General features: G+C 40.9%; 1 protein-coding gene across 1 annotated transcript; it reads right to left on the reverse strand.

The window, feature by feature from the left end:
- Positions 1–256: 256 nt before the first annotated feature.
- PRR11 (proline rich 11) lies at positions 257–14,842 on the reverse strand. Its single transcript, XM_059047809.2, has 9 exons — positions 14,715–14,842; positions 12,919–13,069; positions 12,367–12,489; positions 9,833–10,096; positions 8,381–8,479; positions 7,904–8,016; positions 6,736–6,795; positions 6,550–6,646; positions 257–2,460 (listed from the first exon to the last, which is right to left on the reverse strand). The coding sequence occupies exons 1-9, from the start codon at positions 14,840–14,842 to the stop codon at positions 2,392–2,394; spliced, it is 1,104 nt and encodes a 367-aa protein (XP_058903792.1). The 3' UTR covers positions 257–2,391.
- Between the last annotated feature and the right edge of the window lie 313 nt (positions 14,843–15,155).

Below are 15,155 nucleotides of genomic sequence, written 5' to 3' on the forward strand. Positions count from 1 at the left end.
AAGCGGGGGCCACTCTTCATCGCGGTGCGCGGGCCTCTCACTATCCTGGCCTCTCCTGTTGCGGAGCACAGGCTCCAGACGCACAGGCTCAGTAGTTGTGGCTCATGGGCCTAGTTGCTCCCTGGCATGTGGGATCCTTCCCGGACCAGGGCTCGAATCCGTGTCCCCTGCATTAGCAGGCAGATTCTAAATCACTGCGCCACCAGGGAAGCCCCATACATTTCTTTTATATATATATAAATTTATTATTTTTTTTGGCTGCATTGGATCTTCGTTGCTGTGCACAGGCTTTCTCTAGTTGTGGCGAGCGGGGACTACTCTTCATTGTGCTGCGTGGCTTCTCGCTGTGGAGCACGGGCTCTAGGCACGCGGGCTTCAGTAGTTGTGGCACATGGGCTTAGTTGCTCCGTGGCATGTGGGATCTTCCCCGACCAGGGCTCGAACCGGTGACCCTTGCATTGGCAAGCGGATTCTTAACCACTGAGCCACCAGGGAATCCCAGAAACAGATATATTTCTTAACTTCCATTATCTGTTTAATTTGCATCCATAAATGTAAATATAAATGTGGGTCTCATGAAAAAAAGAACTGTCCCCACGTCTGCCTTCCAGTTTGGTGACTTTCCACAACACTGTATTTGGCATCTCAAAGCTATATTTATCTGAGGATATATAGGCATTTTGGGGATATTGCTAAAATATCTTTGTAGCCTGAGATAACCAGGGGATATTTCAGGGATATCATCTTATGTAGCTGTTTCCTGTCGGGCTAGAAAGTTCAGTGAAAAACTGCCACTCCTTTTTTCCCCTCCATGAGGAGCTGCTATCCTTATTCTTAGAACTGCAGCGGAAGTTATCAGCATCAAAGCTAATCCTGTGCCTTCAGAGTCACACTTACCCTGATGAGAGTTCCTCCTACTCCATGATATTCATCACATTAGTGATTAGGGGTCCTGGCTGAAGCTAGAGTAGTGTCTACTGCTAAGTAGACATGTCTGACAAACTGGGGGCTCCCAGAAATTGGCAACTTTGTAGAAGACTGACTGATAGGGTTGCCAAATAAAAAATAGGATGTTCAGTTAAATTTGAATCTCAGATAAACAACGAATAATTTTTTAGTATAAATGTGTCCCATGCAATATTGGAGACATTTAAACTTCAAAAAATTATTCATTGTTTAATGGGACATATTTATACTTAAAAGTTATTTGTTGTTTATCTGAAATTAGACTTTGATGGGGTGTCATGTGTTTGTATTTGCTAAATCTGTCAACCCTGTACTGTCAGGAAAAAGCAAAATCCAGTGAGGTGTGCATGATTACTGTTATTGCATCAACAGGTGGTTGAGGACAGGGAATCAAATCTCACAGTGAACCTACTATGGACTTCAGAGAATCCTTGGTGGGCACTGTGGAAAACACAAGGTTGCTGTTGAGGTCTTCGTGAAATTTATATTTAGCGTCATGAATGTGGATAGCAGATATCAAAGTGAGGAATATCTCAGACTTCAGTAAGCCAGATATAACTACATACCTAAGATGCTAGAAATGATATTCTAATTAAAAAAAAAAACATTTATTTATTGTTTTGGTTACGCCGGGTCTTAGTTGCAGCAGGCAGGCTCCTTAGCTGTGGCTCCAGAGCTCCTTAGTTACAGCTTGCCAGCTCCTTAGTTACAGCATGTGGGCTCCTTCGTTGCGGTATGTGAACTCTTAGTTGCAGCATGAATGTAGGATCTAGTTCCCTGACTAGGGATAGAACCTGGGCCCCCTGCATTGGGAGAGTGGAGTCCCATCCACTGCACCACCAGGGAAGTCCCATGATATTTTAATTTTTAAGGTCACATTGGAGTTTTGGTTTCAAATTCTTTTGGAACAGTTAGGTTTGAATGGGGCATGGTTTTACTTCTTAATTGCTTATAGGGAACAGAAATAAAATCTAGAGGGTCTGTTTTTTATGGTTAAGTTTGTAGCACTTAATGAGTGCATGAGCTTTATAGGCTGAAATACTTTGCTTTTCAATTACCTGAGACTACTCAAGATGAATGGGCACCAGGTTATTTTCTTAATGTCATAACTGCACGTATAGAGTAAAAGTTAGCGTTATCTAGTTAAACTTGAATAACCTCCCCAACCTAAATTCGGTAATTCCAGGATAAACATCACTTTGGGGATTGCATTGTCCCATCTGTTCTATTATTGATCATGTAAACTAGAAAATAGCCTAATACTCGCTTTACGCTACAGTATGTATGGGCTCCATACGTATTCTAATTCTTTGAATGAATTATATATTAATATAATTATTTATACATACTACATTAAAAAAAGGAGTGGGATAATATTATCTGTATATTTTATGGATCATCATATGGAGTCAGGCAGAGGTGGCATCAGTTTTGTTCATCAAAGCTGCTTGTAGAAAGTGGCAGAGTTTGAGTTGGGCTTCTAGGGTGAGCCAGCTATGAAAAAAAACAAAGGTCCCAAGTATAATATGAATTATGTCCTTGTGGCAAGCACAGCTCTTCTTCTTCCTCACTAACAAAACCCAGATTTTATGCAAGGCAGCAATGCATCCGGTTTCTAAAAACCACTTTTTCCCAGCGTCCCTGATATTATCAGAAGTTCCTGGATATCCCCTGTTTAAAGAGATGAAGGGCAGCTTAGCTAGCACACCTTTTGCCCTTTGCCCTTCTTATCTTGCCTACGTGGACATGAGGCTTTAGGAAGTGTTGATATTCTGCACCATAAGGATAAAAGCCACATATTAAGGATGGAAAAGAGGTGATTACATGGTCAAGCTGCTGTACCCGTTATGCACTGCCTATTTCCCAAGGCAATATGCAGAGAAGAAAAATAAGGCCTTATTTGGTTAAGTCACTATAGTCAGATTTCTGTTACGAGTAGCCAAACGCAAAGCCTAACTAATATAGTTGCTTCAGAATTAAATGAAAAAGGAAGTCTAAGGAGTGGGAAAAGTCATTCCATGTCCAACAACAGTTTTTACTAAACATCCTCTAGTAAGTGGATTTTGAGGAGCACAACATATGGCATAGGTCTTATGTGTGATTTTTGATGGCATTGCTCAATATTTGAGTTTATTGTTCATTATATATATATATATATATATATATATATATATATATATATAAAATGTGGGATCTTCCCGGACTGGGGCATGAACCCGTGCCCCCTGCATCGGCAGGCGGACTCTCAACCACTGTGCCACCAGGGAAGCCCTATATTTTTAATTGTTTCCACATTACCCAACCCACTATAGTAGTTATGGGGTAGGGCAGGGACAAAAAAGGATCCTAGAGCTAAACAAAGAAAGGAAGGGAGGGTTCTTCCCTCTGCGCATATCACAATTTATGGTATTACCAAGGATCTGGGGGTGGACTCCTATTGGATGCTCCAAGAGGAGGAAAGAGGAATCCAGTCACACCTCCAAAGAAGGCCATATAGTGCCCAGGAGGACCAAGTTGATCCGCAAGAGGGAAACAAAGCTGTCCTGCAAAAGGCACTGATTCTCTCTTTTTTAAACGATTTTTTTTTTTTTTTTTTTGTGGTACGCGGGCCTCTCACTGTTGTGGCCTCTCCCGTTGCGGAGCACAGGCTCTGGACGTGCAGGCTCAGCGGCCATGGCTCACGGGCCCAGCCGCTCCGCGGCACGTGGGATCTTCCTGGACCGGGGCACGAACCCGTGTCCCCTGCATCGGCAGGCGGGCTCTCAACCACCGCGCCACCAGGGAAGCCCTTAAACGATTTTTTTAAAAATTTATTTTTATTTTATTTTTGGCTGCCTTGGGTCTCCGTTGCTGCACATGGGCTTTCTCTAGTTGCGGCGAGTGGGGGCTACTCTAAGTTGCGGTGCGCGGGCTTCTCATTGTGGTGGCTTCTCTTCTTGCGGAGCACAGGCTCTAGGCGCGCCGGCTTCAGTAGTTGTGGCGTGCGGGCTTCAGTAGTTATGGCACACGAGCTCTAGAGCACAGGCTCGGTAGTTGTGGCCTACGGGCTTAGTTGCTCCGTGGCATGTGGGATCTTCCCGGACCAGGGCTTGAACCTGTGTCCCCTGCATTGGCAGGCGGATTCTTAACCACTGCACCACCAGGGAAGCCCTGATTCTCTCTTTTTAAAACGGTAGTTGATTTACAATGTTGTGTTAGTTTCAGGTGTACAGCTTCAGATTTTTTTTCTTTTTTTCTTTTCCACTATAGGTTATTACAAGATAGTGAATACAGTTCCCTGCACTATACAGTACATCCTTGTTGTTTATCTATTTTATCTATAGTAGTATCTGTTAATCCCATGCTCCCAATTTATCCCTCCCCCCAACCCACCCCTTTGGTAACTGTAAGTTTATTTTCTATGTCTGTGAGTCTATTTCAGTTTTGTAAATAAGTTCATTTGTATTTTTTTTTAGATTCCATGTAAGTGATATATAATATTTGTCTTTCTCTTCCTAACTTCACTTAGTATGATAATCTCTAGGTCCATCTGTGTTGCTGCAAATGGCAGTATTTCATTCTTTCTTATGACTGAGTACTATTCCATTGTGTGTGTGCGTGTGCGTGTGCGTGTGCGTGTGTGTGTGTGTGTGTACCACATCTTCTTTATCCCTTCATCTGTTGATGGACATTTAGGTTGCTTCCATGTCTCGGCTATTATAAATAGTCCTGCTATGAACAGTGGTGTGCATGCATCCCTTCAAATGAGAGTTTTTGTCTTTTCTGGATATGCGCCCAGTAGTGGGATTGCTGGATCATATGGTAACTCTATTTTTAGTTTTTGAAGTAATCTCCATCCTGTTTTCCATAGTGGCTACACCAATTTACATTTCCACCAACAGTGTAGGAGTGTTCCCTTTTACCCACACCCTCTCTAGCATTTATTATTTGTAGACTTTTTGATGATGGCCATTCTGACCAGTGCATTTCTCCAATAATTAGCAATGTGGAGCATCTTTTCATGTTCTTGTTGCCCGTCTGTATGTCTTCTTTGGAGAAATGTCCATTTAGGTCTTCTGCCCATTTGTTTGGATTGGGTTGTTTGTTTTTCTTGTTATTGAGTTGCATGAACTGTCTGTATATTTTGGAAATTAAGCCCTTCTCAGTCACATTGTTTGCAAATATTTTCTCCCAGTCTGTATGTTGCCCCCCCCCATCCTTTTTAAAAATTCAGGTTGTATTCTGCTGTCTTTTTTGTTTTTTTAAGATTTTTTTGATGTGGACCATTTTTAAAGTCTTTATTGAATTTGTTACATTATTGCTTCTGTTTTATGTTTCGGTTTTTTGGCCTAGAGGCATGTGGGATCTTAGCTCCCCGACCAGGAATAGAACCCACACCCCCTGCATTGGTAGGTGAAGTATTAACCACTGTACTGCCAGGGAAGTCCCTGTAGGCTGTCTTTTTGTTTTGTTTCGGTTTCCTTTGCTGTGTATAAGCTTATAAGTTTGATTAGTTATCATTAGTTTATTTTTGCTTTTATTTCTTTTGCAAAAGGCACTGATTCTTAACAAGGGAATGAAGGAAGGGAGGACAGTGCTGGGGTGGGAAGAGTGTCTGCAGTGGAGTTTGTGGTGTGTCTCTTGGCCCAGAGGGAGATGGAAATATAAGCTTCATAGCCAAAGAGGCCAGCAGCCCTATGCCCCAGCACTCTAGCAGGGGTGGTGGAAGGATGGCTCCTTCTCACAGATCTGCTGATAGAGGTGATCAGGGAGATGAGACAAATAGGGTTTGGAAGAAATCACACAAGGGCCAGCTGATGCACAGGATTTTGGTGTATGGGTCATACATGTAGGTGACAAAGAAGAAAGCTGCCAAGACCTTTTCTTATCAGCTCTGCATGATCTGACTCCTGTCCCCATCTATTCCTATCTTTCTGTTACAGTCACACTGGCCACTTTTCAATTCCTCAGATAGACTGTGATCCCTCCCACCATGAGACCCTTGAACCTGCTGTTCTTTTTCCCTGGAGCTCTCCTCCCTGACATCCAAGGTGGGCTCACTCCACAGGTACCCTCTCCAGTTAATGCCTATTCATCTTTCAAGTCTTACCTCATCACTTCCTAAGGGAATCTTTCCCAGATCATCCAGGCTAAATCAAGTTCCCCCTACAGAATCTTGTTCCTTTCCTTCACAGAAGTTACTTCAGTGCAAAATTATACAAATTGTGATTATATGATTAATATCTACTTTCCCCACTAGACCGAAAGATCCAAGACAGCAGATCTGTATCTGTTTTTGCTTACCACTATACCCCTGGTACTCCAGCACAGTACCTGGCATATAGGAAGTGCTTAATAAATACTTATTAATGAAATTAATAAAACCAGACATTCATTGCTAAAGTGGAGATGATAATCCTAGCTATCTCATAGAATTTCTTGAAGCCTAAATATGAAAGTGCTTTATAAAGCATAAGGAACTGTTTTAAAATTACTATTATTAAGAAAGATGCTTTAGATTATGATTCTAAATAAATACATTTGAAGAAAAGGATCGAAGAAAAGGATCCAAAGTCTTTTTTTTTTTTTTTTTTAAAGGCTTACCTGAAACTTTCTTTTCAAGGCCTGGGTCATTACTGGGGTCAGCCCAGTTCCTGTTTCCATATTTTCTTTATTGGTAAGTGGGGTTCCACCTGGGCTCCTGCAAAGGTATTGAAAATATTAGGAGCTGTGTTTTATACCGAATTTTCAAATGAATTTAGAAAGCATAAAGATAGGAGAGTGGATTACCTCTCTACATCAACTTTTCTGAGTAGTTTCCGCAGATCTAACTGGCTCTTACCAGGAGTACTGATAAAATAAAGATACAGAAGTTAGAGCTTGCCAGATTTTATAATTTTTCCAAAGCAAAGCAGTCATTTCTATAGGCAATATCCTAGAAAGTAGTTTGTTACATTTGTTACTATTTATTACATTTAAAAATAGCAGTAGAGGGCTTCCCTGGTGGCGCAGTGGTTGAGAATCCGCCTGCCGATGCAGGGGGCACGGGTTCGTGCCCCGGTCCGGGAAGATCCCACATGCCGCGGAGCGGCTGGGCCCGTGAGCCATGGCCGCTGCGCCTGCGCGTCCGGAGCCTGTGCTCCGCAACGGGAGAGGCCACAACAGTGAGAGGCCCGCGTATCACAAAAAAAAAAATAGCAGTAGATGCTGATAGGAGCATAAAGTGATACAGTGATTCTACTAAGTAATAGTTTTTGACTCAGTAATTACACATGTAAGAATCCATCTTAGGGCAAAACTCAGCTATGCATACAGATGATGGATAAGGATGTTTATGGAAGAGTTATAGAAAAAAAAAATCACAAACAACCTAAATGTCTCAAAACAGGATTTTATCTATGAAATTCACATATTAAAAAACTGCATCTATTGAAGAAGTCAAAATGATGGTTTAAACTAATTTTTAATGAGACATGGGAAAGTTCATGACATATTAATGGGAAAATCCATATCTGTATGTATAATATGATTATACATAGGTACACACGTAAACATATCATATTTCATTGATTCCAAAACATAAACATATTTCATTAATTCCAAGAAAACTAGTTTTCTTATTTTATTACTTCTGAAATTGTGCTGCTTTGAAAATTCCTGATAATATTTCCCCCCCAAATCTGTTATTAAATCAATGGTGTATTTTGTAATAAACAGCATAATGAAATGGAAATAATAGAGTATATGTCCAGAGAAAGACTAGAATGATAAACAACAGTATGTTAACAGTATGTGGCTATCTCCAATGATAGGATTATTTGCATGATTTTTGTTTTCTTCTTGAAACGTTTCTGTAGATTTCAATTTTCAGTGATCATATGTAACTTTTAAAGTTAGAAATAAGCAAAAAATCATTATTTTAAGTAGCAGTAGAGTGTAGTACTGTGGATTTCCTTACATTAAGACATTTGTAACTCGAGTTGATAACACTTTGGACTTCGGTTTCAGGGAAACGCACCGCAGGTCAGAGACAGTGACTAGTGGATTCTGTGCCTTTGGTGATGGTACAAGCTTTAATCACAAAATGAGACACTATTAAAAACACATTTAAAAATAGCATTCAAAATGTAAACATACTAAAACAATAAATATTTGAGTGCTGAATATGTGTAAGATATATCTATTCAATTTTTATTCCAAAGCTTCAAAGTATATCTCTACCTCTTCAAAATAATGGTTGGTAAATAAAACTGACTAATTAAATAATTTGGGGATTAACATATTTTGTTGAGGAGATCCAAAATTACTCAAAAAAAAAAAATCAAATACTTACCTCAGAATGGTTTCTATATTTAAGACTTATGCTTATGTTCCATTAAGGGACAACCACATTATAAGTCGAAAGACCACGTGTTTGGTCAATGACATCTCTTACCTTTCTCCTTTCATCAAAACTCTGTGTCTTCTTTAATTTCACAGTCAGTAGATCTTTAACTGTTATATGCATGGGTCCACTTTTTTTTACTGGTCCAGCCTTAAAATACATGGAGAGGATAGAATTCAAATTGGAACCAGGACATCTAGTCAGATGCAAATCCAAATCTAATTTTTAAAGACTCTTTAGAAATTAACTTAAAAATTAACTCTTATTTCCCCTAGGAGCCTATCAAATTCTTTCCATTCAACCAAGAACAATTCTGTTTTCAGTATCCATGGATGCTAAGGCTATTGAAAAGTATTCACCAAAATGTAAGGCTTTGATAGTAAGAGATGGGCTAGTTCCTTGCAACTATGCATCTTCCTTAGGAGTCACTGTAATAGGACCGGAGATGAAGGAGTTCCTCAAATCAAAGTGAAGTTTTGGGGACTTCCCTGGTGGCTCAGTGGTTAAGAATCCACCTGCCAATGCAGGGGACATGGGTTTGAGCCCTGGTCCGGGAAGATCTCATATTCCATGGAGCAATGAAACCCACGCGCCACAACTACTGAGCCTGCGCTCTAGAGTCCGCTCGCCACAACTACTAAACCCGTGTGCCCCAACTACTGAAGCCCGCGCGCCACAACTACTGAAGCCTGTGCGCCTAGAGCCCGTGCTGCACAACAAGAGAAGCCACTGCAATGAGAAGCCCGTGCACCGCAACGAAGAGTAGTCCCTGCTCGCCACAACTAGAGAGAGCCCACGCACAGCAACGAAGACCCAACGCAGCCAAAAATAAAAATAAGTTAATTAATTAAAAAAAAATTTTTTAAAGAGCAAGTTAAAAACAAAGTGCAGTTTTGCCTGAACTACCTAAAAAGATGACTCAGTTCCCATACAGCAAGGACGTATACTCAAAAAGGTATATATTAGGGCAAATATAACAGTAGGCTCTACATTTAATTCAGCCATTTTAAACCAAATATATCTGTAGTGAAAATTCAGCAGATTTTTTAATAGGGCCATGCCTGTCTTAGTGATTCACAAATACTCTGGTTCCCTTGGAAGATAAGTAACTCTAATGGAGACTGGTTCTCCAGCCTAATGGCATTATACTTTAGGATCCACAAATTCTTTTTATTCTGACTTCACTCACTAAGCTATCTTTGTTTTTAATTTGGTTTCCCAGAGAGATTTCCCTTTTTGTAAAGAACCCTACAGGAATGTCCCACCTTGCTGGGTTTCATTCATTTATCCTTGAAAAAAAATCACTTTCATTTCTAAATCCCACTTTCGTGATCTCCCAGAGGACTGTGTCTTTAAAAACAATAATTGACATAATAAGATATGGAAACAGAACAAAATGCAGCCCTTCCTGTCAAAGCCCTTAGCCCAGCCTTAAAAGGACACCTGGCTGTACTCCTTCATTACACACTGACCAAAACACACCTTTACTGGATTGTTTTTTACCTGATGTGCTTTAGTGAGATCAGATTTTCTGAACAGCAAAGGTGCTGTCAGTGGTGGAGGCGGAGGGGGCGGGGGCGGAGGCGGAGGGGGCGGAGGCGGAGGTGGGGGCGGAGGAAGACGACTGGCTGGCTGTGGCAGCGCGGAGGGAAGTACAGCCTCGGAGTCTCCAGGGGTGGTTAGAGCACATGCAGGCACGTTCGTAAGTTTACCATGCATGTGACACATCTGACCACAGCTTGGACAGGAAGAATTTTCTGAGACGGCCTGGAAGAAAACGTTACAGTTGGCAACTGAAGAACAGATTTATTTGGTTCTTATGGCTGAGAGTCATCAAAACCATACCTACCACGTACCGAATGCTTTCTCAGTATACCATATGCTCCGTAATATATTCTCATTTATCACAAGCTCATTCATTCATTCATATATTTGTTTTGTGTGTGCTATATGCCAGGAACTGTGGGTACAATATGAGCCCTGTCTGTCACCTCATTGAGCTGACAGTCTGGTGAGGAAGACAAGACATTAAACATACACAAAACACATTCAAAACAAACCAAAATAATACTTCAATAAGAGCCATGAAGTGTGCTGTGAGCATGAATAGTCAGAGGTCTGGGGAGTGATATTTATTAGCCATGATCTCAAAGATGAGTTTAGCCTTACCAGGTGAAGAAGGGAGATAAAAACTGGGGGAAGAGTTCCTGGCAGAGGGAAAAACACTTAATGCAACCCAGAATATAGTATATTCAAGGAACTGATAAAAAAGGTCAAGAGCCTGGAACATGACTGTTATGGGCTGAATTGTCCCCTCCCCCATTGCAACTCATATATTGAACCCTCAACCCCCAGTACCTCAGAATGTGATTGTATTTGGAGATAGGGCCTTTAAAGAAGTGATTAAATTCAAAGGAGCCATTAGGGTGGGCTCTAATCCAATGTGACTGGTGTCCTTATATAAAGACGAAACTTGAACAAACAGGAGACACCGGGGATGCACATGCACAGAGAGAAGACAATCTGAGGACATAGAAGGCAAGTTGAGGGGAGAGGCATTAGAAGTACCCAACCTTACCAACACCTTGAGCCTATACTTCTGGCCTCCAGAATTGTGAGAAAATAAATTTTTGTTGTATAAGTCACCCCGTCTGTGTTACTTTGTCATGGCAGCCCTAGCAAATGAATACAACGACCCTATGAAGTAAGGGGGCATACTACAGGCTGCTGTAACAAAGTATCACAAACTTGGTGGCTTAAAACAAAATTCATTCTCTCACAGCCCTGGAGGTCAGAAGACTGAAATCAAGATGTCAGTAGGACTGCACTCCCTATCAAGGCTCCAGGGAAGAATCTGTTTCTTGTCTCTTCCAGCTTCTGGAATCTACTGGCATCCTTTGGTTTGAGGCCCCATGACTCCAGTCTCTGCCTCTGTGGTCCCATTGTTTCTCCTCTTCTCTGTTTATTCTACTCTGCGTGTCTTTTATAAGGAACTTGTCACTGGATTGAGGGTCCACCCAGATAATAAAGTATGATCTCCTCATCTCAAAATCCTTAACTCAATTATATATCTGCAAAGACCCTGTTCCCAAAAAAGGTAATATTTACAGGTTCCAGGGATTAGGACTTGGACATGTCTTTTGGGGGCCCATCATTCAGCTCACTACAGATGGTATCTTCCCCACTTTATAGATGAAGAAACTGAGGTCCAGGTTGTGAAGTCCAGGTCATGAGGTGATTTGCCTTTGCTCCTCTGGTTAGCTCATCTTAAGGCACAAATTCTGGGAGTAGGGGTGTAATCCCAGAAGCGTCTCTCCAAACCAATGAGCACAATGTTTATTCTTGAGGTTGTAGACACTGAGAATAGGGGTCCTGCTTAGGGGAGTTCGGAGAGAGTGGATATTTATAGTTTTTTCCTGCCTATATCAGACAAGAAAATAGAAACCACCTTGAGTATTTAGAAGAGGGGACATGTAATATAGTGAGTTGGTTATACTGCTGATGGAAGAGCTGAGAAGCACGCAGGGGACAGTGAGGCATCCCAGAGATTAGCAACAGCAAAAAGCCATGAACACCCTGACACTGCATGGCCAAAGAGAAGGACAGTATAACCAGATCTCTGGAGCTGGGTTAACCCAGAGAATCTAGAAACATGGTTGACTTACCTAGTGGGAGCTGGAGTTAGGGAGGCAACAACAACCATTGCTGGAGAAATTGCCCAACACAGAGAACAAAGGGGAAAAAGACCCCATCCTCTCTCTCCTTCTAATCTCTCATCAGTGTCTCCCATTAGTCCAGCACACCAGGAGCCAGATGACATGGAGCTTGGGAAATGTAGCCTGCAGGGGTCAGCCCCCCTCCAATACAGAGCAGAGCCTCTGAAGTTTAACACTAGACCTGAGAGCAGATCTGCCCAGAACTAGCACTAGCCTGTAGCCACTCCTCCTTCTAGTAAAAGCACACTGGGGTTCCAATGGGGGACAACCCCTTCCCTCCTTACCTAATTCTGGATTTGTTTTTCGTTTGATAATACTAACCTTCAATTCTTCCCGGAGCTTGCATAATTCACTTTCCAAAATGCGAAACCGTTGTTTTAGACTATGAAGTTCTTGGTGGCAGAAACGGGATGGAAAGATGGTGTCTTTCAATACTTCCAAACTCTGAAATTAAAAAATAATCAAGCCTGAATCCAATGAGCAATATGATAAGGACAAGAAAGTGGCTTGATGTATGTTTTATAGAAGTGAAGGCAATAACAAGGACCTACTGTATAGCACAGGAAACTATGTTCAATATCTTATAATAATCTATAATGGAAAATAATATGAAAAAGAATATGTGTGTATGTGTGTGTAACTGAATCACTTTGCAGTACACCTGAAAATAACACATTGTAAATCAACTATATTTCAATTAAAAAAAAATTATTTTTATTGAAAAAAAAAATTGAGGGCAGACATGACCACACAATTTCATCTCATCTGAGTTTAGCTTGAGGGTCTGCTGACCTGAGCACACACACACATGAACACACACACCAAGTATGTAAAAAACCCATAATGCTGAAAACATGTATGTCAAACCCATACCCAGGCCATGCAGTTCTGAAACCAGTTGTATATAGACCATACTCTATTTGTCCAAAGCTTTATTGCATCTTTAAAATTGGGAAATTTGAAGATCCAGGACGGTCTTAGCCAGCTTCTGCTAAGGGGTGTATCTGTTGAAGCAATAACCACTCTGTAGGAAAAACAAAACCAAACAAAGCAAAAACTTCTAAGTTGGAATTAACAGCCTCTAATTAAATAACAAGCTAGTTGCTTTTTTTTTGTGTGTGTGGTATGCGGGCCTCACTGTTGTGGCCTCTCCTGTTGCGGAGCACAGGCTCCGGACGCACAGGCCCAGCGGCCATGGCTCATGGGCCCAGCCGCTCTGCGGCATGTGGGATCCTCCCAGACCGGGGCACGAACCCGCGTCCCCTGCATCGGCAGGTGGACTCCCAACCACTGCGCCACCAGGGAAGCCCAACAAGCTAGTTTTATAGTATGACTCAGGAGCAGAGACTATCTAAAGCCAAATTCTTCATTTACTTCTAGAATTCCCAGATTAACTTATGCAACAAATATTTATTGAGTAAATAAATAGTAATAAATAAAATAACATAGTAAACAAATAGGTATCAGAGATTTAGTAATGAACAAAATAGATAAAAATCCTGCCCTCATAGAATTTACAGTTTCATGGAAGAAAGGTAAAAATAACTAAGTGAATAATATATGTGGGTTGTTAGGTAGTGAACAAATGCTAAGGAGAAAAAGATAAAGCAAGAGAGGGAATGTGAAACATTGTGTGGAGGTGAAAATTTAGATAGGGTAGCCAGGGAATGTCTCACTGAGAAGGTAACTTTTGAGAACAAATGTCAAGGAAGTGAAGAAACTAGGAAAGCAAATATTTGGGAGAAGAGCGTTCCTGGCAAGAGCAATAGTAAGTGCAAAGGCCCTGAGACAGGAGTTTGTCTGAGGTGTTTGAGGGATAGCAAGGAGGCCAGATGACTAGGGTGGAAAGACTGAAGGAAGAGGATTAACAGATAATGTGAGTCAGACCATAAAGGTCTTGTTGGTCATACAAAGGATTTTCATTTTTACTCTGAGGAAGACCTTGGAGAATTTAAGCAGAGGAGCAATATGAAATGATTTTAACAGGCTCACTCTGGCTGTTGTGTTGAAATACACTACAGAGGCAGCAAGGGCAGAGCAGGAAGACCAGTTAGAAGGCTTCTGCAACATTCGGGAGAGAAAGGAGTCAAGGATGGTATCATGGTTACTGCTTTTTGAGGGTCTGTTTGTTTTAAAATTTTTTTGTAAAGAGAGCTTTAACAAAAAATGTATAAATATGTTATTATGAAACCTACTGCCTTAGAGTTCTTAGATTTTAGAGTCTCTTTTAATAACACATTTAAGCCCTGAGTCCCAGAGAATAAATGATCAAATTTTACCAAAATAAAGATTTAAGTTCTAGTCATATACCTCTCTTTCATCACTTAGTTACCAAGTTTATACAATTAAATTGACTAGGAAAGTAGAAAATAGTTACTGTGCACCTCAAACACAATTCCTTGTGATTTTTACTTCATTTGAACTCTTAAGCTATGGCTGCCACATAAAATCAGGATGCTCAGTTAAAATTTAATTTCAGATAAAGGGTGAATAATTTTTTAGTATAAGTATATTAGAAATGTTGCATGGGACAATACAAAAAATCATTCATTGTTCATCTGAAATTCAAATTTAACTGGGTGTTCTGTATCTTTATTTGCTAAATCTGGTAACTTGTTCCTAAAATGATCAGATTTTTAATATTTTCTCTGTTCCATATTACGCCTTACCTTTCTGGTGAGGGTGGTGGAGGGGGAGGTGTAACTAGCTTAGACTGAAAGTGAGAGGCTTCTTTTCTTTTGAAAAATCTTTTTGCTTTGGCTTTTAGCTTTCTTCTTCGTTGCTTGAACTTGGGCATGGTTTCTGTAGAGAAGATTTGTTTTTACATTTTTTTATTGAGGAATAATACATATCATAGAAAATACACAAATTTTAACTACAGTTCAATGAATTATCACAAAGTGAACACATCCTTGTAACTGCCACCTTGGTTAGGAAATAGGTCATACCAGCAACCCAGAGTCCCCTTGAGGCAGGAGATAGATGGGCCCCAGGCTGAGCAGCTGGAATCTGTCCCCTGTAGACAGATATTTCAAGATGAAGATAATGGCAGGAGCAAGGAGCTGAGTCCTGTTTGGAGAAAAAGCTACAGAGACCACATATTTCTCATT

Source organism: Kogia breviceps, chromosome 19 (assembly GCF_026419965.1).
Source record: "Kogia breviceps isolate mKogBre1 chromosome 19, mKogBre1 haplotype 1, whole genome shotgun sequence".
Taxonomy (NCBI): domain Eukaryota; kingdom Metazoa; phylum Chordata; class Mammalia; order Artiodactyla; family Physeteridae; genus Kogia; species Kogia breviceps.